Consider the following 23,579-nt stretch of genomic DNA (forward strand, 5'->3'; position numbering starts at 1 on the left):
GCCCAAAGGGGAGTGGTATGTGCCTTCCAAAAGCAGGCTAGGGCACGGTCCATACCCCGCCTGGCCCAAAAAAGCAAGTTGCGCATCGTAATCTAGCCTCAATCGAGCATCGAATAGTGTTGCTGTTCTGTTCTGGCATCTAATCGCGACGTAACTGGCGCGGGCTCAGCCACCCATAGCCCCTAACCATAATAGGACTGGCCGTCCGTCCACTTTGGGACATACGATGCATGCTTTGCTCATCTGCGATTGGACAGTAACAGTAATAAATATTTTTGTATAATCTGGCATGCAACTGTTTTATTATGATTCAGCAGGTCTCCATACTAGTGGGGGCATTGCCGTATAATGCAGGAAAAAAGGAAAAATTTTTCCGTATTCTGCTATATGACCTGTATGATTTCGTGCAGATCCGCACTCAATCTATTAAAGTAGTATCAACCTTACTATATTAATAGTAATACGGTGCCGTTGTTCTTTTCTTCCTGAATCAACCCTTTATTCGATACAATTAGAATGTCCTCGTATAATGACACCTTATCATTTTACCAACTAATTACGTTGCCTTTGGCCTGAGATAGATTATTACTGGACTAACCGGGATCTGGCCGCATTCCCCGACTGGCCCGCAAGCTCCGAGCCAGTTTGACTTTGGCTAGTGAAATATAGGGCCCTGCCTTATTCCTGGGAGCTGTCAGGCCGCCACTAGTACCCTTCTCGCCAAGGAATTACTCAAATATTGCCAATATAACCATTATATTTCTAATTATATTCAAAATAGTAATTTTATATTTACACGTATATTGAAGGGAATTGTATCATTAGTATAGCATGCACACTCGTATTAATAATGATGGCGATGATTGGATGTGGTTAAAAGCACAGGCATTTCCGACCATAGTGGAGACGGGGGCTGAGCCACTTAACGTGTCCGGGTCTTAGTGGCGGTGCAGAGCCTCCACCCATTTTGTATTTCAATTTTTTGCCTTTACTGAAACTTAAAGAGAGAGGTTAGATAATAGTTTAGCTGGAGATTGCACTGTTTAAAATAAAAAGCTGGGTGACTTTCTTATGGCCAGTATTAGAGACATATCAAACAGGTAGGATGGAAGAAATGGCAGGAAAAACACCCCAATGAGTGACAACTGGCTACTGGCTGTTACATCAATCTATCACGCCTATGCTAACTTGTTATTTGTTGGAGCGACTCAGTCTTACTAAATCGAAATTGACCAATCAGGACATGCAACGACATCTGACGAATCTTCACATTTTCAACTAAAACATTTAAAAATAGTTTGAAATAAAAATTATCCGAGTACCGGTAACTTTCACGTTGAAATGACAGCTGATAAAGCCATAGTAACCTTTACAGTCCACTGAGTGTGCCGACTTCCCTCCTCTTAGCAGTGCAGCACTTCTTATAACAAGAATCCCCCCCTTACTATCCTTCCAACAGCGATGTCTCAAACTCGGTGTTGTAGTGATTCACACCACACTTCTTGCTGCAATCGTAGGTGGATGCCACTGCCCCTGCCCCTATGTGAAGAGTTTTTTCGTAATAATAACATGTATAAAACCTCTCAAAAAGAAAACCATCAACAGCGAAGTCGGAAAAAGGAAAAGAAACAAGAAAAAAAACAAAAACATACTTTCTCCGTATATTACAATACAAAATACCTGTATACAATCCCCGATCAGCATATTGTGCTTGTGCTATATAGCAAGCGTTCTAAATCATGTATCCTACTAACCAGGAAATTACTCAAACATCAGCAATCTAACAATGATATTATATTTATATTTATAATAATAACAATTGTAATATAATCAAATGTATATTAAAAGAAATTGTATTTTATTGGTATAGCATGATACTCTTATGAATAACGCTAATATGATATGATATGGATACGCGCTCAACGCGTTCTAATTGAATATGCCCCGATGATGTAGACAGAAGAAAGGTCGTGATTAATTACTACCACCATTAGCCACCTTCCTAACCCTAGGTAAGACAGAGGAGGAAACTTACTAGATTTCAATCGGCGAAATCTGGTCTAGCGTGTAGAGCCAATTGCCTCCCTGTTCCTCCTTTTCGAGCCTGCGACACATTAGAACAAACAACCCTCACAAGCATAAAGATAAAAGGCGCAAGGATAAGTACATACCAATTATACGGCCAACTAATCAAATGACCCTGCACCATATCAAGAAGCTCCTCCGCGTGTCGCGTATCAATCACGCCGTCAGAGGTATGAAACCCTCCCTTCGACCCCCGTGTCATTGTGCGTCGTCGTCGCCGTTGTTGCGAGGATTGAGACGCGTTCATGTTCATGTTGAGAGCAGCTGAGTAGCCGACGGTTTGCGTGCCAGAGCCAGACCGGTCTTTGTTTTCGTGCCCAGTAGGAGGAAGAGGAGCAGCTTCGGATTCGATGTCTGTTGCGGCGTGGCTACCTTTTTCGTCAGAGTCCTTTAGGGCTGTTTTCTCGTCATCTGGCGAGAGTGTTTCGGATAGTGTGGTATTTGGTTTCTGGCTTGGGACAGGCGGTATATCGGAGCCAAGCTCAGAAGACCCGTCAATAGCCTCGAATTTGGAAAAGTGAGAGTTGGAATTAACCAAATCAGCATCGATAGCAGTCGATTTCTCATCCTGGCTACTGGATTGGTGCGACTTCATCGCTTGTGCGGCGTGGGGCCGGTTGTTTTGTGCCTCGGCGAATTTTTCGCCATAGGCAGTGTACTCCTTATATTCCTTCCAGGATGTGACCTCGCTGTCGGGCATGCAGCGGAACACCGTTCTGTATATCTTGGTGTTGTTTTCGGCAATCGTCTGCCATGTGTCGTAGTAAAACACGTCGTTGACGGGATCTTTCATGCAGTGTTCGTCGACGAATGGTTGTCTGAGGGCCGCTGCGAGAGGGTGTGAGTATTCGGATGAACCTACCTGGTCTCGTGGGCCGCCGATATCAACGTCGTTGGTTTGCGGCAATGGTGGCAGATGCGTCGGGGCAGTGGTTTCCAGCGATCCGTCATCATGAATCTGGCCGGGGGTAGGCGGTAGGACATGCTCTTTGATATCTCCGTTGCCGACTTGACCGTTCCCAGCGCTTTTCGAGGTTTTCTTCGGTTTGGCCAATGTCCCTTTACCCTCGGAAGCCATGTCTTTGACGAGCACTTCAGTGTCATTGCCTAGTAAGGCAGAATCTCTGCCAAAACCAACGCCAGTCTCGATGCTAGTTTTCATCCGATCAGCGCCATTACCGTCAACATCCTTTCGATGTTCCGCGTTCTCCGTAACTCTAGGGTCTGCAGTGAGTTTCCGGTTCGACTTCAAATTCGGGTTATTGCCTTGCTCCCAGTCGACGTCGTGGTTGAAACTGTGCATATCTTCCGAGCGGGTAAGAAATTCGTCTTGAATCCGATGGCGGCGTTCAATCATCTCCCTCTCGTTTTGCTTCTCGCGCTCCAGGGATTCTGTCTCGGTGTGGTGGTCGCTTTGATTGCCCGTGGAGTCATTGTCTTTGCTGTTCCGTCGACTGCGTGATGCAGCTTCAGTCGCAATGTCGCGTTCCAGTATCTCGTCGACATCGATGCCGAGATGCTCTCTCATTAGCCGCATTCGCAGCGTGTGCGGGAACCGGCCGACAAGATACGGTTTTTGGTTCATCGTGGACCAAATCATGTCGGTATCCCTAACTACAGCGGCGCATTCCGAATCGCGTGAGCCTAGCATAGACCGTTCATTGATATTCGCAGATCCAATGATTGCTGCTCGGTCATCGACCACCATGCATTTTGCATGGATATATAACTGCTCAGTTACTATCTGCTTCTTCGGTCCGATCTTGCCCCAGGTTCGCAGGCTGAAGAATTGGATATAATCCTCCGGCTCAATGCCTTCAGCTCGGAGACGCCCGAATATAGATGTCTCGCCGCGACAGATACTGCGGTACTGGCATTGCATAATCAGACGCACACTAGTACCTCCTTCAGAATCAACCGTGTTTTGGAAGCCAGGCATAAGGGGGATGACGATGACAGCACGCCAGGTCTCGCCATTCCGCGCGGCTCGGATAACTCGCTCTACCAAAGCTTCTCCAATCAGGTTCTCGATCTTCCTGCCGTCAATATCACAGGTGCTGATGAAAAATTGGTTTTCAATATACACAAAATGCTCAGACTGCTCAATCAGCTTGACATAGGCATTCATGATGCTGTGTTCTGTCACATCTGGCGTACCCGTCGACCACATACTGCTGGAACGCAATATTTGGACTTCACAAGTTCCATCGAGGCCGAGGGCTTCCAAGTCGGCAGGATTGAAATCCGGCGGTGGAAGCAAAAATGGAGTTGGTCGGGTTGGCTTTCGTTGACGTAGGATGTAGTTCCACCGCTGTACAAAGTGCCTTGTCAGGTCACGGGCCGGCTGGCCTACAACATGCATGGAAATATCATGCCATGGCATTCTGGGAATAACATTGCGGTCATACATTTCCTCATAAGGCTTGTCCAAATCGTAAAAGTCTTGGACACGCGGGTTGGAGTAGTCTTTGCCTGGCCAGAGCTGGCAGTTGTCGGAGTCTCTCGGCACCTCGCTCGTTTCGAAGCCAGTAGGTTTGTCGTCAGTAAGTAGATGCTGGGGTGTATCCCATCTACCAAAACACAAATCAATTCCTCCAACAAACGCAAGCGTATGATCGATAATGCACAATTTCTCGTGATGAGCCCAGAAGAAAGTATTCTGTCGGAATTGGTTGGGCGATCGTTGCACAAAGACATTAGGATGAAGGTCCAGTAGAGAGAACTTTGAATACTCCGAGTCAATAGGAATAGCCGAATTGATGTTGCGGTACATAATCACAAAGACTTTGACGCCTTCTTGGGCTTTTCTCTGAAGGAGTCTGTCCAGTCTCCACTTCTGACTGATTGCAGCTGGCCGTCGCATATAAAGCTCCGGGCTCAACCACCAGTCGTGGATATAGATCACATCCTTTGCTTGATTGATAGCCCGCGATACCAGCCACATGTGATCACGTCCGTCCACAAGCCATTGAGCAAAGCAGTTTTTCCGTACTGGTGCAAAGCTATCAAAACGATTTGGTCTCGACCATGGTGTATTATCAACCATGAACCGAATAGAATCTTCGAATTGATGCAATTGTCTTTCATTGCGCGCGAGAAGTCGGAGTTTCCGCTCCGAGTTCTCAAGTCTAAGTGTGTGGTGCTGAGGATGGGCTGCCGACTGCTTGGCAGATCGAGCAATGTCCATTGCATTCTGGTCTCTCAGCCGTACCTTTTGTGCTTGAATCTTGAAAAAAGGGTCGATGAGGAAAACGTCGTATATATTCATCTCCTCGGGAGAATCGACACAAACAACATAGCTGTGGCGCACAAGGAACCATTTAGGCGAATGCCTCTTCTTGATCAGGGACGGCGTAAGGGCTTTACGGAAATCAAGACCCTTCGCTGACTGTATCACCAAGAAGCCTTCCTTTCCATGATAACTTCCTTCGGCGGCAAGCCGGACACCGAGGGCAGACAATTCGAGGAACTTGCACAAACGGTTGCTGTTGGGACGGAAAATCAAGAACCGTATCATCTTTTGCAAGTAACTTTCTAGTTTCTTTCGTTGTCGTTCAGAATAAGACCTTCTCTCACCCGTGCCGGCGCCGGCGCCTTCTCCCGCTGTAGTATAGCCCTCCTGAGCAGGTCCAATACTGGACCGACGACGTGCAATTGCAAAAGAAGAGCGCCGCTTCTTCATCTTACGGCGAGCTTCATTCCCGCTTGCTTCAGCACCGGTCTCATAGCCGCCGCCGTCTTCCTCTTCCTCTTCGCGTTCGCTATCAAGACCTCGAACTCCTCGCAGGTACGGGAATGCACTTCTCGGAAATCGAGGAAGACCGTTTCCAGCGTCTGGATTCTTGAGTTGGATGTACTTTTGTGTACCGATCTGGAGCTTGTATTTCAAATGTAAATTGGCAAAGTCTCTCAAAGTGCGATGCACTATCCACTTCATGCGAGTCATCCCGCTTCCGTATTCCAATTCGATTCTGAAAACCAAATGTCTATCGCCATGGTTCGAGTCGATACGGCTGTCTGTGATCTGAACTTTGAGCTGTTCAAGTAGGATAGGGATACGCCTGCTCCCATGCTCATCACGCTGAAACATACTGGCGAGGATTAGAGCAGCAGGAATTCCGGACGTGAGTTCCGCAAGAAGTTCGGCGGATTTGACATGATCGACGGTATTCTCTGCCTTGCGTCTCTGTCCGATCAGTTTCAGTCCTGCCTTGATTTGGCGCCACTTCTGTGCGCTCAAGCTCGAGCCCCTTTCGGCTTTGTGTCTTCTCCAAGCTTCTCTAAAGCCTTCCTGCTCCCCAGATGGCCCACCAAGGGTAGCTAAGCGTCGGAAATTACTAGGTCTCCTCTCGTCGTTGTTGCTATTCTGGGTATCTTGACGTCCGCCATTCGTCAAGCCACGGGCAGTGGACAGCCATGCAGTACTTCGTTTCCTCCAGTGCGAATCCATATTCAACCTATCCCTACCTTCATCCTCAGAGACACCATCACGAAGTTCACGCATTTGAGGAGAGAAGTCGGCAGTAGCTCTGCGGAACATGCTAGGCCGTTGTATATCAGACGGGTGGAAAGAATTAAACGAAAAAAGCCCCGGATGCGCATTGGTCACTTTCGGGGTTGTTGGGGAAGTCTGCGGGCCGGGAGAATCGGTGTCCACCCTGCGTGGTGGACGCTGCTGCTTTTTCTTCTTTCTCCGCAACCGATTCAGCCGCTGTTCCCCTCCACTTTCCTCGCCATCCGCGTCTCCTTCGCTCTCTTCATCGAGGGCTGCCGGGAATCGGAATTCCTCACGTTCAGATGTCGGGGTTTGTGGGTCATTCGCAGGACGAAGGTCGTTTACACCAGAAGCAGTGGCAACGCTTGCAGAACGGGAGTGCGAGGAAGGGAAAGACGGGGTGGCGGCGAATGCCTTCAGTTTGTTAAATATAGACTGCTTTCTATCTTTCGATAGTACATCAATCTCATCTGGCGCAATTGAAGATGCCCGTGATCGCCCTTGTTCTTGTAGCTCATTGTCGGACGCATTTCGGGAGAACTGCACGTTTCGAGTGGCAGAGGGTGTTGAGGGCCCGGGAAAGGGTGGTCGAGAAATCTCGTCATCGTCGAGCGGTGAGTCCTGGGGTGTATCAATAAGAACATTTCATCCCAGCACGGTAGCCTTTGCCTTCGTAGTAGATTGTCAAAGCTCACCTCTCGAATTGGTTGATCGACCACGTTGCTTGCATAAAGGGGTGAAGATGCCGCTCCTTCCTCCAGCTCAGTAGATGTAGTAATCTTGACCGGCGAGCCTTTCAGGGAGGGAATGCGGTGGTGTAGTTTCTTGGAGCCATTTCCGAGCTCGTTGGCTGAAGAATTATTTTGGGCTCCGCTGGACTCTGCCATTCTGCAGGCTGGATAGAGACAAGGGCAGTCAATTTATGGCTTGCCTTGGGCCCTGCACAAAGTAATCACGTAAGCGTTCAATATTCCTGGTGTATGTTGTAGGACAGCAGCGGTGGTTACTAACCGTTTCACGGGGCCACGAGGTTCGTTCCGCTCTTCAAGCCAGCGACAGGCCCATGCCGAGGTAAATCGTGAACTGGGATCGTTTTTCGCTCAGACACAAATGCCAGGTAAAAACAAGATAGTCAACCCAAGAACACGGCGTCACGCCAGTGAGTATATTGATCAGGAGACAGCACTTGACATATGGTGATAAATATGGCGGATTACTGGCTGGGCCTCGGCGCCAAGCAGCGGCGAGGAACGGGCCCACGTGGAGCTGCACTAGCCACATCCAGTATATTCAATATAGCATGTTCATGAGTCCCCCTTCAAGTTCACTTGAGAAGCTCGTTTCTGACGCATTACACACATGATACTCACAAAGTGCATTCCAACTATGCCGAGATGAGTTCAATCTAGCCTCCCGCTATTTTCAGCGGCTGGCAAAGTGATCTCCATGACTCCCTAAGAAAGTTCTGGTGCTTAGCGAAGGAATGGTACGAGCTAATGTTAGCGTCGATACGTGACGTGATCTGTGGCTGTTCTGTCGGGGGATCCGCGTTGTAGAAGATTCTACAAAGGACCAAGAAAATTAAATGGTTTTGTTTGAAGTATTATAGGCATATGTCCTTTCTCGCTCATTTATCAAGGTACGACAAGGCTACGTAGAACCGGTTGGCAGGCGCAAACAAAGAAAGCAAGCTAGGCCAGAAAAAAAGAAACCCTAAATGACCAAAGTATGATATGAATTAATGTTCCATCACGATGCACTAAAAGCCTACCTAGGGGTAATGCGAATACCTATAGGCTTCCACTAGGAGGAGGTCGGTGTTGCTCAGAGTGTCGGCGTTCGAGCTGGTGTCCAGCACCATACCGGTTATGAAACTCATCCTTTTCCGCCCGTACTTGTACAGCTTCGTTCTGGGGAATAATGCGTCTGCTATCACCAGAAAGCTTCTGTATCGTATCATCAGACATTTGGCCGAGCCATTGAATTGAATTGGACCCAGTTATGATGTGTTTCGCTGATATTAGATCCCCTATTGTCGACACAACTAATTGATGTGCATTATCTGCAGATGATACATCCTCATACACATTGGTCCGCGCGGTTGCCGTAAGATCGGATGCGTCAGCACAAATTGTTAGACATTGACTAAGGCTGTCTCTTTCTTCTCTCATAGCCTTCAGTATAGCAGCATCTTGCTCTTTCATTGCCTCACCCTGCCGAGGATAATTCTTTAATCGGCTTTCTAGCTCCAGGAGTCGGGCTTTAAGGTCTGTTTGGTTTGTAGATAACTTTTTTTGGAAATCCATAAGCATGTTCTTTGTCAAATTTTCTGCAGCAGATAGTGAACCACTATCTCTTGAAGGTGATTTGTTGGACGTATGAAAGATCCGATCTGAGCGAGACTGAAATCTCTCTATAAGTTGTGAAACGTCGTTGCAAATTGCTAGGCACTGTCCTATGCTCTCTTTCTCTTCTATGATTTCCTCAACCTCAGAGGCGTGTCGGGTCTGAAGTGGCCGTCCTTGCTCTAAGAGTGACTGCATTCTCTCATCAATAATCTGTAGGTGCTCCTGCAGATCTGACGTAGCCTCGTCAATCATCTTCTTGTAATTGTCGAGGACCTCGGTAGTGACGGCGGCTTGACGACTATTACATTTAATGCTTATCAGCCATCTCTCCGGCAACCTCCCAGAATTTTCAAAGAAAATTGAGGAACTGAAAAACCTACAAAGTCGCGCCACCAATGGCAACATTGATTGTTGATTTATATCCCGCCAAAGTGGTCTTAAGGTCTGCGATATCACCTCCCATATACTGCAACCTCGCCCAGTCACGAAAGCTTGTCCTCTGCCCGCCTGCATGCGCCACACACTTGTTGATAGTTTCTTCGAATTCCCTGCAGGCCTTACCGCACCGTAATAGCGGAAGTTTCAAGGATTTTAATTGATCTTCATACTCGACAGCGATCTGTGTTAACGTTTCAAGGACTCCAGTCAACGATTCGACTTCGTCGCGCAGCTCACGGATAGCTCTCTTCGAGCTCTTGAAGCTCTCGACAGCTTGGTAAAGCGATTTGCTAGTCTGAAAAGCAAACCCAGCCAATGCTACTACACTGGCAGTAACTGAAAGCGGATCTGCCATGATGATTCAAGTCTACAAGTGAGCAAAACATTCATCAATATCACTTCGAAAAAGTCTGGGGGCTCAGGGACAATGTAAGAGGTTCTGAATGGTTGTCCCCGGGTTAAGAACATGGTAGATTTCGAATAATATAAGGTCGCATGTCTGGTAAGTTAGTCTGATCTCAGCGGTAGCGCCAGACAGCCCGGGCGCTTACCGAAACACGGATGTGGGGTCGCAATAGCTAAAGTAATAAGCACGGCCAACGAGAGTCAAGGACATATACTACGTAATTAGTCGCACTACGTCCCGTCGCAACCATTCGCCACCAAATGAAGGCCATGCATTGTGAAGCAACGTCGTGGGCGCGAAACATCAGCGAATAATCGTAGTCTATTCTACTACGAGATGATCTAACCGCTGCGCTACTCCGTAGGAAGCAGTCTTTGAGCATCCCACTGGTCAAGATCAAATGCTTAGCCGCTAACTTGAAACAATTGTGAACCCCCCAGAGCGCCAAATATGTGCGGGTGCGCATACTCCGTAATTCTGCGAAATTGAATTCCATCTTCGTTCATTCTAATAGAGAGAGAGAGTCAGGCTCATGAAAACTGCACTTATGGTACTTTTACCTTGCTTCGATTGACCGGTCGGCAAGGCCAATAGGTCGTAGACCGGTCATGCTCAGCGACCCGCGAGCTACGAGGCGTGGTACCACGGCTAATTATGCCGAAGAAAATGGATAGCATTTTACTTCTTGCGATCAGAATCGAGAAATAACAGGTCCAGTCCCATTGAAGGGATGGTTAAAGCATGCACTGTCACGCAGCAGGGGACCGAGTAAACATAGGTCATCTGAACGCAAGGGTTAAGATATCTGGTGATTTGAGGGCTAACAAAGCCAAAGACAGGTGTTATGGAATGAGAAATACATCAGTACTTTTATGTACTTATGTAATCGCTGCGCTGGCAGACCCAAGTGGGTGTCCGAGTCCATGATGTCGCTCAAAAACAGCGGTATTTGTTCGTGTTTTCACAGCTGGACTCGGTTCACGACAGCGATTGTTGAGGACTTGTTGCACCGTCGTATCCGCAAAATCTCCAAGGCACTGTGTAGCCCCTGGTTCGACAGTAATCTGCTTTGCCGTTGTGAGATTGCTATTTGATGAGCCAATCACTTGTGTGGCATTATGTCCGAGAAAAATATCCTCAAAAACATTGGTTGCCGAAGCGGTCTATAGAACTTGACTATTAGTCTCACTGTAAAATGCGCTTTAGGAGATGGATGAAAATACCAAGGTTGTATCCTGGGAAGGACACATTATAATCATTAATGAACAGGAAGCAGCTTTCGCGTGTCCTTCAAAGACATTTAAGGAAGCATGATGTCGGCCCTCTGCTGTAAGGGCCAGTGGAAGTGGCAATATAATGAAGGTTTAAAGAACCATACAAAGCGGTTGGCAACATCTGGTCATGTGGCTAGCTATTAGTCATCAACAAGCTGGTTCAATTTAGTAATTTAAGTTCGAGAAGTACTCTGGTTTTCCGATGCTTCATGTACAGGACTTTCACGAGATTTGTTCCTAACCATGGTGCAGACGGGTTCAACAGTTGCGTCTTCTAAACACGGACAACGTCTGACGGCCGGCGCGGCTGGTATCGGGCTCCCACTTTCTGATGACAGGGAATCCGCCACCAATGGCAGTATATTCAATAAATATGTCTATATAACACCAAAAAGGGCAACCTTCAAGGGTAGCGGCGGTTGATTTGGCTCTTATTGGTAGAACAGAGCATTGACCGGATAAATATTGGTCCGAACTAAACAAAGATCTTCTCTTACTTGAGGCACGAGCGCCTTGGGAAGGAGGACTAGCTGTTTCGGGCCCCGCAGCTGCGATCTCTCCTCTACGTATGTAGCTGTCACTGTAGAGCAACTCCATCAAATTGGCGTTCGTTTGATATTGTTCCACGCTCGGCTCAGGTAGCTACATAGCTTACGTCTCAAAAACGCAGTCAACAGACTCAACACCATCACCTCCACCATACTGGTGTCGATCATGGGCTACATTATGGAAATCTACGTCGATGGCGGTTGTAGACGTAACGGACTGCCCGGATCCATAGGTGCTGCTTCAGCTTGCATCAAGAACAAATGGGGCAAGTACAAGTGCTTTACGCGAGATTTAAATTCAGCTTCAGCCAGGCCGACGAATCAGCGTGCTGAAATCACTGCCATCATTCTCGCACTCGAACTTGCCCTGGAGAAATTCAAGGAGCTAGACTCATACACAGACTTTCATCTCGAAATCTTTTCAGATTCCAAGTACGCTACCGGGTGCATGACGGAATGGATATACAAGTGGTGTCGGAACGGCTGGACGAACGCGGCTGGCTATGAGGTTACGAATCGGGATCTTATCGAGCGGGCGTCTGACCTCGATGATCGAGTCAAAGAAGCAGGAAGTGTGACGTATACTTGGATACCTAGGGCGGATAACCAGGTCGCGGATCAAGCCTGCAATGATGCTTTGGATAGACAGCAGAGAGAAGGTAATTATTATTATGGTTCTTCGGACGATGATTCCGACTGGTAATACCCGATTTCCTTGATATCAAATAATAACCGCCAGACCAAAAAGGCGCATTTTCTAACACTTGATGTTGCTTCTAGAACTGGTGTCGGCCAGCCTATTGGAAATTGAGATTTGTGTCTTTACTCAAACCATTCGGATACGAGCTTTCAAAAAGACCGTAGGTTATGAGGATAAGGGAATGACGAGTAGCATTGATCATTGAGCCTACCCCTCATCTGTATAGCTAGTTTCCTGATTCTCACTTCTTCTCACGATTATTCAATTGAACAATCTCTAGATCTCAACTCCTGAAAGAAATTATGTCAAATGTGTTTTCATTTGCTTTGAGACGTCTGTCATTGCTGGATTTATCACAACATGTTTAGAATCGAGTTTTTGATTACCTTTATTTGAATAAACGACCAAAGCATAGGAAACGAATCAGGATACATCTTCAATTTCTTTTTCCCGTTGGAATGTTAAAGAAGATCGCAGGTTGGCCGTCATGGAAAGCACGATCAAGCCTGAAATAGCCCACGCGGTCAAATTGAATGATATCGTTTTCAGCAAGATTGACCACATTGCAATCTGCCCACGCTTCAGTTCGAAATTCAGTCTGGGCGTTGAGAAAATCAGTAACCTCTTCACCTTTCTCAATTTTATCTCTGGTAAGCAAATAGTCAAAATTGACTAATTCTACAGGAACAAGATTTGAAGGAGTGGTCGCGAGCCAAGTGATTTTCTTTTCTGTTTTCTTAGGGTCTCCCTGCAAGTGAAGCTGCAGGTCTAATGCCGTCACTTTCCCAGTTGTAGGTTCAGTAGAAATGTTGGAGACAACAGCATTTCCCCAATTCATCAACGTAATCTCCTCATTCAGCGAGAAGGACTTGGCATCTTCCTGTCCGATAAACACTTCGTTGCTCAAACAAACTTTCTTGGTTCCCAAGCCGGTATTTTTATTATGTTTCGGTTTTTCGATAGTGTTTGGGGTATCGATCCCGGCTACATTGGCAATTATCGCGTTTTCCTTCGGGATTGCCGTATACCGTGCTGCAATCGGATCGATGTGTTTCTTGTTTGTTGCCCAAAATGTGGTCCAATCTAAGTTCAATATATTTTGACTAGGCCCCAGCTTCAGGATAAACTCGCGTAAGGCTGGTATCGTCATACCTCGCCTGCGAATACCGCGGACAGTTGGCATTCTAGGATCGTCCCAACCCCAGACTACACCAGTATCAACCAGCGTAGTCAGTTTTCGTTTTGAGAGAACAGTTTTAATAAAGTTGAGGCGTGAAAAGTCCCAAATATCAACCTTGCGAATACCCAAAGCATTTTGCATCCAATGATATTGGGCGTTGCGATCTCGGTATTCGTTTGTTCGTAATGCATGGGTAACCTCTTCCAGCGAATCCAAGAAGGGTGCACAAAAGTCATAAGTCGGATACATCTTCCATGTTGTCCCCATCCTGTGATGAGGCTGCAAGTTACAGCGGTATATTACAGGATCACGCAGTGCCTTATTCGGGTCATCTATGGAAATCTTTGCTCGGATGCACCATTTTAGACCCTCCTCGGAACCGGTCTTCATGTCGTCGAATCTGGCCAGATTTTCTTCGACCGACATTTTTCGACGGGCGCTGGCAATACCGTCCATCCGCTGTTCTTGCATGTTTACTTTAGGCGTATCATCGGCGTATGCCTTTCCATCCTTGATTAATTGAATACAGGCATCAAACATTTGTTGAAAGTAGTCGCTAGAATACGAGATTCGATCTGGGGTAATTCCAAGCAAAGACAGATCCAGCAGTATCGATTCCTGAAACTCCTCATTCTCCTTTGATGGATTTGTATCATCGAAACGACAGATAAGGGCCCGTCGAGACGAGGGACAAGGATACTCATGTGCAAAATAGTCGTTCAGTAATGCGGCTTTTGCATGACCAATATGCAGATATCCAGAAGGCTCCGGGGGGAAGCGAGTGATAATACCATTTTCAGTATTTTTGAGACCTATGTTGAAACTAGCCCCAGCTGCACTTGCTGCAGCCCTTCTATCATAAGCAGTCTTCTCCAAACCAGCGATAACAGGAGCAACCCAGGAATTGGAAGATTCGATAAAATCAAACCACCGATCAACATTGATGTACTTCTTTCTTACTGCGGTTGATACCCTATTACCACGGAGAGCTCCCCATACTACAATATCAGCAAGGGTCAGGGAGTAACCAACGACGTAGGAACGGAGGACAAGATGCGAATCCAGCTCGCTAACTGACTGCTCCACAGTCTTGAAATCGGGAGAAGTAAGGGACGTGCTCCGGGACAACCACTCCGTGACCTGGGCCGGTTTTACGGATTAGAATGGTCAAATTGTATAAAAACAATGGATTGTGCATGATACATACGTCGTCTTGGTTGCCAACAATCAAAGAAGTCAGTTCTTTCTGAGCATACCGAAGAACTGCGTCATTTACAAATTTATCAGCGTCGTCAGTAGTAAATTCGGCGTATTCTCCGTTGGAATTCAACGAGGCTTTGTCCTCATAATTGAGAGTAAATTTACGTGACGAATCAATTTGCGACAGGAAAGATAAAGCAAGAATTATGGGAAGGCTGAGAGCGTTATTATCCTTTGATGCCACGGTAAGGTTAGCCATTTGCGATTTTTTAGAAAAAGGACAATATGAGTCTGTAGGGAACAATTTGTTGATAGTTCATCCCGAAGTTTGGTAACGTAATCCACCACTCCCCTGTACAAACCGCTCACCGTTACGAAAATACACTAGCAGGTAGTGGTCTAAGAGGGGAATTATCCACAGAATAATTAGGATAGCAACAAGCTCACTATTTTAACATAATGTAAGACAGACTATTAACGTATTCCACAAGCAAGCCGGCCACCCATGTAATCCATATAAAATAGCCATCTTTTATATCCTAATACCTCAACAAAAATCATATATAAACTATGATCTAAAATTTACTATATCACTTATTTGGTAAAAGAAAATACATATTAAAAAGGAATTTAAAATAAATAGATAGATCTTAAAATTACATTAAATTATACATATAAAATATGGGGATGGGACGCTATGAAGGAAGAGGAGCTTCGGGGAAGGAAGGGTCTCATCGGCAGGCTCTCCCGACAGCTTCCCCCACAGCACCGTGCCGATGCATCAATCAGCACCGCGTACTACACTCTCTGTAATAATTATCTTCCTCTACCCAATTCTCAATTGACCACAGTACGCTTCAATATCGCGTGTCGCAATGGTCACATCAATATCCCCCCTCTACGGCTACAATGCCCCGTCATCGACACTTTCCAAACAGCCCCTACACGTGGCCGGCATTCTAACCACCGTCTTCGGCCTCGATGAGCTTCCGCCGGAGACTACCGAGGTAGTCTGTCTGTGGCTGCTGCATCCGCGGCTGGATAGCCAGGAGGACATGGCTGGTGTTGCCACCACGGTTGTCGATTACTGGAATCAGAAATTAAAAGAAAAGGGTTCAGGACGAAGTAGAGGATTGATTGCGGTCGCTTTTGATGCACGGAATCATGGGAGTAGGCAGGTCGATGAAGCGGCGAATCATGCGTGGAGGAATGGGAATGAGAGGCATGCGCAGGATATGTTTTCGGTGTATAGTAAGTGATCAGCCTACGAGGGAATGAGTGCTCGTGGAAAGCGAGGGTGGGGTTGATAGGGTTTAGTGACTACGGCACGAGATGTTTCGATGTTGATTGATTTTCTGCCTGGGTATATCTTTCCTAAGGGCGAAAGGACGATAGCAACGCATTTCGCTCTGGGGATTTCGCTCGGAGGACATGCGGTGTGGTTGTGTCTGTTGCATGAACCACGTGTCACGGCGGGTGTTGTTGTTGTGGGTGCGCCAGACTATGTGAATGTGATGACGGATCGAGCGAGACTGTCGAAACTGTCCTCGTGGAAACGGGGTGACACTCCAGGCGCGAAGTTCCTGGGTTCGGAGCATTTCCCGAAGAGTCTATTGGATGTAGTGGAGAAGAATGATCCAGCTGGGTTTCTGCTGAGCCAGACTGAGCATTATATCAAGAATGGGCCTGTCAAAGTGGGCAAGTTACCGGATCCTACTCCTCAGGATAAGGAACGTTTACTGCCTCTTCTAAACCGTCATTTGAAGGGAAAGAGGATTCTGAATCTGTCTGGACTGGCGGATAAACTGGTTCCCTATCGTCTTTCGGAGCCGTTTCTGTCGTGGTTGAAAAAGGCTATTGCTCCTGGGGGCTGGTTCGGTGATGGCGGCGTTCACTTGGAAGATGTTGGTTTCGAAGGCGTGGCTCATAATTTCACGCCGGCGATGATGGAGGAAGTACTGCGGTTCGTGGACGATTCTATGTCAGCTCTTGATGAGCCGAAGAATGTAGGCACGGTTCGTGAAGCCAAAATATAGACACCATACAGCAATTACACTTATAAATATAGTTCATCTGCTCAAAGAGCTTTTCTGGAGCTATGTCCTCTGAAAAACACCGCAAGATCATCTTGAGTATTCCTCAAAGTCTTTGCATTCGCCCGAGTTACAAGGCTCTGTCGGATCCACGTCGGGAGTTTCCGTTGTATCCGGTCACCTTCATATCTCCTATCAATCATGACGATGGCAGCATAGTCATTTCTATGTCTGATAGCTCTCCCAATGCACTGATTGACCGCTCGCATACAAGAGTTTTCGTAGAAATCCCTACCTGCGGCTTTCGAAGCTATTTGTCTGGCAGAATCCGTCCCTTGGCTCTTCTCATACGCTCGATTCTCAATATGGCTGATCTTTGCTTTCCACACTGCCGAATGAATGTTGGGGAAGGGCAAGCCGACGATGATAACCCCTCGTCCGAGCTTGTCGGAAAAATTGATGCCTTCGGATAACCGGCCCCCGACAACGGATAGTAGCAAGCCGCCAGAGCCGGACTCGATTTTGGCGGAGTATTGCTGGAAAATATCACTAGCGGCGTTTTCTTTCCTTTGGGATTCGTAGAAGATGGGCTTGTTTTTCTCGATCAAAGAGAAAATGGAGGGCTCTCTTCCATTCTTTGGCGTCTTTCTCCAGCTATCAAGAACGTGATTTAAGTAATCATAACTGGGGAAAAATGCTACGACACCGTCTGGAATGACGCCGCAAAGACTAGCAATGGTTCGTCCTAGGTCGGTTACCTTGAAAGAGTTAGAACTAGTAGATAAATAAGGACAAAATTGTGGATGACATCTTACCATTGTTTCTGAGTTTCGGCGGTCGAACGTAAAATTGAAATCAGAACCAGGGCTACCAGTAGATAGAACACGGGCGGTAAGGTTACTCGAGGGGATAACATGCCCAAAACTAAACGTGTCTAATCTTTCAGGCTGTACATAAGAGAACAAATAATCAGCATAGTCGGACATCTACAAACTTATACATTAGTAGGCATCCAAGTACCAGCATCACCGAACTTACCGGCGACATGGTCCCCCCTGCGAGAATTACTGCCCGGGCTTCATCTACGATCTCTCTGAAATGGTTTGTAGGGTCAAGCAGCAAGTATTTCAAATGCACCTCATCATCCGCCTTGCTGAAGAAGAGGCGACCTTCGGAAGAAGGGTTCATCAGCGAGAGAATGAAACTTTGGACTTGGAAGAGTACAGGCATCGCTGTCTTTTCCCGCTGCTGGCCACCTTTTTGCTGGCTGGTGTGTTCGACATAACCGTCTACTTTTCTTGCAAGCTTACTTTCCTGCAAGTAGCGAGACAGCTTGTATGTGTTGATCTGATCAACTCCTTTGCCTGCCACTAGCTCTGAGTACTGGACAATGGCTTCTGAGGTCGAATGTTTTTGCGAGAGGGATTTGAGATTTTCGGCTAGGGAGTTGATTAGTCTGATGAGCTGGGTGACATACACCCGGTTCTTGCCCTTTAGCCGGGTCTGGAATTTTCGAGCATAAGTAGTTAGCTGCATAAGCGCAGTCTGTAGCTGTTGAAGTGTCACGGAGACAGAGTGTATGCCAGAGATTGTATCCATCAGATTGTGGGCTTCATCAATGATGACAACATGGTCTTTGAGAGACAGGTCCAGCGCTTCTCTAGCTGACCGTTGGAGAAGAAGCTGATAGGGAAGCGTGATTATCTATTTCATTAGATACTTCATGATATAGTATGAGCACATTTAGTCTTACTTCGCTTTGTTTGACTACTGGTCTGGTTGCATAATATGGGCAAATAGAAAGCTGCTTGCCAAGCTGGCCAATATCCTCGATATCCTGAACCGTAGCGAGAGCACGGTCTCGGAAATCGGAGGCCACATCCTCAGTCTCTTTCGATGGCAGGTACGCACACTTCTTTTCAGGTGCGGTTCCTGGTTGCTGCAGTTCCATACACCGCTCATTAATTGCTATAGAATCGCCTAGCGCTGCGACTTTGGGATTAATGCACAGTTGCTTTCGAGAACCCAGACTAAGATGTTTCACTGTCTCTTCTAGCTCAGTGCATTCCCCTGTTTCCCCCTTGGGAGCAGGCAGACTGGAAGGAATGTTCACTCGTCGGAGTTCCTGGGCGAATTGGGATAATTGAGAATGAGTGCGTGAGCAGTAAAATATTTTGGTCTGATTGTCTGTTTCATCTTCTTCCCCCTTGCGGCCCAACGCATGACCCTTGAAGCGTTCAAGTAATGCGACCGTGCTAGCTGACAGCCCTTCGACGTCTCCAAACTTGTGACCTGAGGGGTTCTTGCTGGTCTCTGCGTCGCTTTCATACTCGTCTAATTCAAAGAAACTCTCATCAAGGCTAGTACTAGGGGCGCTCGAATCGGTTTTCTATTCCGTCAGCGAATGTACTTTAAATTAATGAGTGAACTTAACTATACCTGCTTTTTTCGTGCTCGTCTATGATCGTACGATATCTCAGCACGTTCTTTCTCCTTCCTAATTTTCGCGAGCCGCTCTTCAAGCTCTCTCCATTTCTTGGTCACAGCCTGCGTCTTCTCCTGCTTGGAATATTCAAGCATCCAATCCGGCTCATCATCGTCGGCTGCCGTGTTTACGTCAGATCTAATATTCCGGGCGCAGAAAATCAAGGCTCTTACCTGAAGACTGTGCTATGGTGCTATCAAATGCCTTGCGCTTATGATCGCGAAGCCACGTCAGGGAGCCACATATCAGACTCAACGATTTCCCCTTGATTGATGGTCAGTTCAAAATTTAATTTAGTCGTGTATAATGTAGGATAGAAATCCAAACGCGCAGCCGGGTGAAACACGAGGCATTGTGCCACTTTACAGATTTGGGTGTTTGGACTAAAAAGTAAATAGCACGTACAGTTCCTACACGTCATGTTTTAGAGAATACCTCGTTATTATGTGTAGGCGAACAGACCTGTGGGTGATTCAAAGATGCCGACTTTGCCCGTCTCGATACACTCGTAAAGAGCGCGCATGAACTCGAGCTGAATGTCATAGGGCGAATAGGGGTGATAGAACTTTTGTCTTGGCTCGACATTGTCCATGATGGTCAAGCGTCAAGTGTCATGCATGTGGATCAGGCTCAGCCTTGTCAGCTGAGGATTAGTCGCGCAACACGCTCTGAGACTGAGCGTAATTTTGGACTGGGGAAACGGCCCCGTAAGCAACCAGGCACAGATCAGGCACCACCGCCAAGCTTGAAGCTTCTGCATAAAAATACTACGACGTACGTACATGTTTGAGAATATTAACACCCGCTTAACCGGTCGCACGACGAAATGAAATAAGGACCATTTTTACCCAGAGTTACTGAGTAAGGCCCGGCTAGCTGTCTGATTGTCTGTCATACATACGAACCAATGCAGCAGCTCATAGGCTGAGCAAGCAGGCGGTGTTGGCATCCATAGCCCCAATGCTACTCCGTGCAAGACTAAATTGATATTAATATTAACTATGGAACAGACAGACTATTTATTACCTACGACGTGCTTAGTACAGTGGGGGGCATTGTAAGTAGTAGTGATAATATTATAATAGGAAGAGTAGAAGAGTGTCAATTATTGTGGGGTCTCAGCCCCTGTTCTAAAAAAAAAGGGAGAAGAAAGAAGAGTTGTCATGGAAGATTTAATCTTTAATATTATTAATAGTGAATCTTCCGTCATTCTTCACCTTGTGCCTGCGCGGTCCCGCTCGTGATGCTTGACTCCTCGACTCGATATTGAACTTTGCTATCCAATCTTTATCCAATCTTAATCCAATCTGGCAGATAATAGTCATATTATCATAACAGCCATCATCTGCCAAAGCCAACGTGGATGCTGCAGCTGCCCCGCGGTTGTTAATGTTAGCGTTTGTACCCGTTTTAATCGTCGCCGTCGGCCATTATTGATTTCTTCCCGGTCACAAGTCTCCGTCAGCAATAAAGAAGCAAGCACGCGCGACTTGATCTGGCATCGCGCTGTGCAACGGCAAGCATAGCAGCCTGAAGACGCGGTTAGTCCAGTCAGGACACTGACCAGATCTTCGCTGTCAACGCAACGTTAACTACGCAGCCGAACGACCGCTGACTAGCTCGCCATTGACCCCTCCCCTCCTGGCGCGAGACGGAACGATTGTGCCATTCGGCCACGGAGCATCACCGAAACACCATACAGACATACAACCCATATAGACCATGTACAGCAGGCCACCCCCGGGTCGCGGGCAGCCTAGGCCAGGCCCCACGGCTGCCACCTTCTATCCTGGGGGCACAGATGACTTCTATATGCCCGATGTCATCTCGCCCTCTCCTCAACGGTGCGACCCCACTATATCACACCTATAGAATTACTATATACTTACCATAAGGACCGTACTAATGTCCGCAGAGTAATGCCCGAAGTCCCTGAGAACATGCAGGATAATATCGCCCATCTGGAACACGAGGTTCGCGCACCGCGACCCCAGACCCAGAGCCAGTCCTCGTACGACCGAACCCGGTACCCTGACCGCTCCTCGTCCATGCCCTCGCCCGGTTACCCCCCCAGGACAACGCTTATAACAGCCAGCCTGGATCGGGCGGCAGCTCTTACAATCAACTATCGTACGAAACTATGGACCATCCAAACTTCTCCCCCTTCCCCGTGCTTCACAACCCGCCTCCCAATGTCCCGCCGACCGACGAGCAAAAGGAAGCCAACTTGGAGAAAGGGCGTGTCCCTGTTCTGTCTTCCAACGATCCAGAAATGCAGCTGGCGTGGGCCCAGGACTCCCTCTCGTACGTCGAGATTGCCATGCAGAACGAACTTCGTATGTCGCAAACTCAGCCCGCCCGTCCACAAACGCCTCAGGTCGAACGCCAGCTGAGGAACGATGCTTTGAATATTGTTTCCTTCCTGGCCGAACAACATCATCCCCATGCGGAGTTCATCAAAGGCATGTGGCTGGAATTCGGCAAGTTTGGGATGCGTGTGGATAAAAAGGAGGCGTTCCGCTCGTATTCGCGGGCTGCAGACAAAGGATATGCTCGCGCCGAGTATCGGATGGGTATGCAGTTTGAGAGTTCCAATGAGCCTGCCAAGGCTATCAGGCATTATGAAAAGGGTGTTGCCATGCATGACTCTGCCTCGTATTATGTGAGTTGCCTGTGTACATGATCCGCTATGGCCTTTACTCATGCCGTTCTCAGCGTCTCGGCATGATGATTCTTCTTGGTCAGCATGGACAGCGACAAGATTATGAAAAAGGATTGGAGTATATTCGCCTTGCAGCCCAGACCTGCGATGAGAATGCGCCTCAAGGAGCTTACGTGAGTCCAGCATATATTCTTACGAGACATGTACTAAATGAGATAGGTTTATGGCATGTTGCTCTCTCGAGAACTGCCTCAAGTGTCCGTGCCCGACCATTATCTGCCCATTGATATCAACGGCGCACGAGTCAATATCGAAAAAGCCGCATATCACGGGTTTGCAAAAGCGCAGGTAAAGATGGGCGCCGCTTACGAATTGGGACAGCTGGGATGCGATTTCAATCCTGCTTTGTCTTTGCATTATAACGCCCTAGCTGCGAGACAAGGAGAAGCCGAGGCCGAGATGGCAATTAGCAAATGGTTCCTTTGCGGTCACGAAGGACTTTTTGAGAAGAATGATGAAATAGCTTTTACATATGCTCAACGGGCAGCTCAAAGTGGCCTTCCAACCGCCGAGTTCGCCCTCGGGTACTTTTACGAGGTCGGAATTCATGTTCCAGTCGATATTCAGGAAGCCCGCAGGTGGTATGCCAAGGCAGCTGCGAGCGGCAACAAAGATGCCGCTGGTCGAATCGACAGTATTTCGCGGTCCAAGACGCTTTCCCGCAAAGACCACGAGCAGGTCGCTATCGCCCGTATCAAGTCACAGTATGGATCTGCCGGGCGACCCCGTCCTTCGTATGGTGGCGCGGCTCAGGCTTCGACCATGGCACCACCCCAGGAGACTTTAGAGATGCCCGACCCCTCGCGCATGCGAATATCTGACGATGGCTATGGGGCGCCATATGGATCTAACGGACAGGGCTATGGACGTGGTGGGTATCCAAGCCCACAAATGGCCGCTGACCCTCGTCCCAGCTCTGCGTTTGGTATCAACCCTAATATCCATTCTCCCCCTTATGGTCCAGGCAGCCCTGGCTACAACCGTGTTCCATCAGCCGGTTCAGGCCAAGGGCCAAGCCCAGGGCCAGGACCCATGGGTTATCGCCAGGGTGGCCCAGGTTCCAACTCCCCTAGTATGCAACCCGGTCCAGTTGATATCGGATATTCGGCGCCTGACCCAGGCCGCCGACGACTCCAGCGACCCGACCCCCAGGGACTAGGTCGACCTCAAGATGTCCCATCTAGAAAAAGAACGCCAGAACCTGGCCGGCCTTCCCCTGGGGGGTATCCTGCCCGCAATCAGCAAATGCCAGCACCGGGCGGTGGACCCGGTCGACCTTCTCCAGCCTCGACACCCCGACCAGGAGGCGGCCCAGCCAACGCTCCTGCGAAGCCCAACAGCGGTGCCAGTACTCCTGCATCTAAGCCGGCATCGGGTGGCCTGCCCGGCAAAGGCCCGAAAACATTTGAGGAAATGGGAGTTCCTCAAGGCAAGCACGACAGCGAATGCGTAAGCCTCCCCTTCGTCCTATTTCTTAATCCGAAGCTAATTCCACCAGGTTGTAATGTGATACCCAGCATTGTCCTCGTCGTTCCGGCCCTGTATATGTTTTGATGCACAGCGTGTTCGCTTCGGTTTGTAAACTGCAAATTAATCCATATCGAAAGATTAGAGTATCTTTAGGCAAATCATGATGTGTCTGCGCAGAGAAGGCGCTTTCTGTCT

At 47.8% G+C, this 23,579-nt stretch overlaps 8 protein-coding genes across 8 annotated transcripts; 3 read left to right on the top strand and 5 right to left on the bottom strand.

The window, feature by feature from the left end:
* Nucleotides 1-1,836: 1,836 nt before the first annotated feature.
* Nucleotides 1,837-7,766, bottom strand: BGW36DRAFT_421216 (uncharacterized protein). The gene is made up of 5 exons (XM_046219541.1): nt 7,592-7,766; nt 7,276-7,519; nt 2,172-7,201; nt 2,036-2,104; nt 1,837-1,981 (listed from the first exon to the last, which is right to left on the bottom strand). Exons 2-5 carry the CDS (start codon nt 7,465-7,467, stop codon nt 1,975-1,977), a joined length of 5,298 nt encoding a protein of 1,765 aa, XP_046065333.1. The 5' UTR covers nt 7,468-7,519; nt 7,592-7,766; the 3' UTR covers nt 1,837-1,974.
* Nucleotides 7,767-8,154: 388 nt separating this feature from the next.
* On the bottom strand, nt 8,155-10,023 carry BGW36DRAFT_352992 (uncharacterized protein). The gene is made up of 2 exons (XM_046213399.1): nt 9,309-10,023; nt 8,155-9,226 (listed from the first exon to the last, which is right to left on the bottom strand). The coding sequence occupies exons 1-2, from the start codon at nt 9,719-9,721 to the stop codon at nt 8,371-8,373; spliced, it is 1,269 nt and encodes a 422-aa protein (XP_046065334.1). The 5' UTR covers nt 9,722-10,023; the 3' UTR covers nt 8,155-8,370.
* A 627-nt stretch (nt 10,024-10,650) lies between these two features.
* On the bottom strand, nt 10,651-11,022 carry BGW36DRAFT_434151 (uncharacterized protein; the record flags this gene model as incomplete). Its single annotated transcript, XM_046221376.1, has 2 exons — nt 10,651-10,935; nt 10,996-11,022. The coding sequence occupies 2 exons, from the start codon at nt 11,020-11,022 to the stop codon at nt 10,651-10,653; spliced, it is 312 nt and encodes a 103-aa protein (XP_046065335.1).
* Nucleotides 11,023-11,760: 738 nt separating this feature from the next.
* On the top strand, nt 11,761-12,297 carry BGW36DRAFT_434152 (putative ribonuclease H1; the record flags this gene model as incomplete). Its single annotated transcript, XM_046221377.1, has 1 exon — nt 11,761-12,297. One exon carries the CDS (start codon nt 11,761-11,763, stop codon nt 12,295-12,297), a length of 537 nt encoding a protein of 178 aa, XP_046065336.1.
* A 433-nt stretch (nt 12,298-12,730) lies between these two features.
* On the bottom strand, nt 12,731-14,933 carry BGW36DRAFT_309468 (glutamyl-tRNA synthetase; the record flags this gene model as incomplete). Its single annotated transcript, XM_046212405.1, has 2 exons — nt 12,731-14,614; nt 14,682-14,933. The coding sequence occupies 2 exons, from the start codon at nt 14,931-14,933 to the stop codon at nt 12,731-12,733; spliced, it is 2,136 nt and encodes a 711-aa protein (XP_046065337.1).
* Nucleotides 14,934-15,549: 616 nt separating this feature from the next.
* BGW36DRAFT_309726 (uncharacterized protein) lies at nt 15,550-16,710 on the top strand (the record flags this gene model as incomplete). The annotated part of the gene is made up of 2 exons (XM_046212431.1): nt 15,550-15,925; nt 15,992-16,710. The coding sequence occupies 2 exons, from the start codon at nt 15,550-15,552 to the stop codon at nt 16,708-16,710; spliced, it is 1,095 nt and encodes a 364-aa protein (XP_046065338.1).
* A 41-nt stretch (nt 16,711-16,751) lies between these two features.
* Nucleotides 16,752-19,784, bottom strand: BGW36DRAFT_434155 (putative DNA helicase; the record flags this gene model as incomplete). The annotated part of the gene is made up of 8 exons (XM_046221378.1): nt 16,752-17,465; nt 17,523-17,693; nt 17,746-18,411; nt 18,461-19,096; nt 19,147-19,310; nt 19,366-19,456; nt 19,520-19,602; nt 19,655-19,784. 8 exons carry the CDS (start codon nt 19,782-19,784, stop codon nt 16,752-16,754), a joined length of 2,655 nt encoding a protein of 884 aa, XP_046065339.1.
* Nucleotides 19,785-20,914: 1,130 nt separating this feature from the next.
* Nucleotides 20,915-23,424, top strand: BGW36DRAFT_434156 (uncharacterized protein; the record flags this gene model as incomplete). Its single annotated transcript, XM_046221379.1, has 6 exons — nt 20,915-21,036; nt 21,108-21,218; nt 21,284-21,854; nt 21,908-22,027; nt 22,074-23,363; nt 23,413-23,424. The coding sequence occupies 6 exons, from the start codon at nt 20,915-20,917 to the stop codon at nt 23,422-23,424; spliced, it is 2,226 nt and encodes a 741-aa protein (XP_046065340.1).
* Between the last annotated feature and the right edge of the window lie 155 nt (nt 23,425-23,579).

The sequence above is a fragment of the Talaromyces proteolyticus genome (assembly GCF_021365285.1).
Source record: "Talaromyces proteolyticus strain PMI_201 chromosome Unknown BGW36scaffold_17, whole genome shotgun sequence".
NCBI classification, from domain to species: Eukaryota; Fungi; Ascomycota; class Eurotiomycetes; order Eurotiales; family Trichocomaceae; genus Talaromyces; species Talaromyces proteolyticus.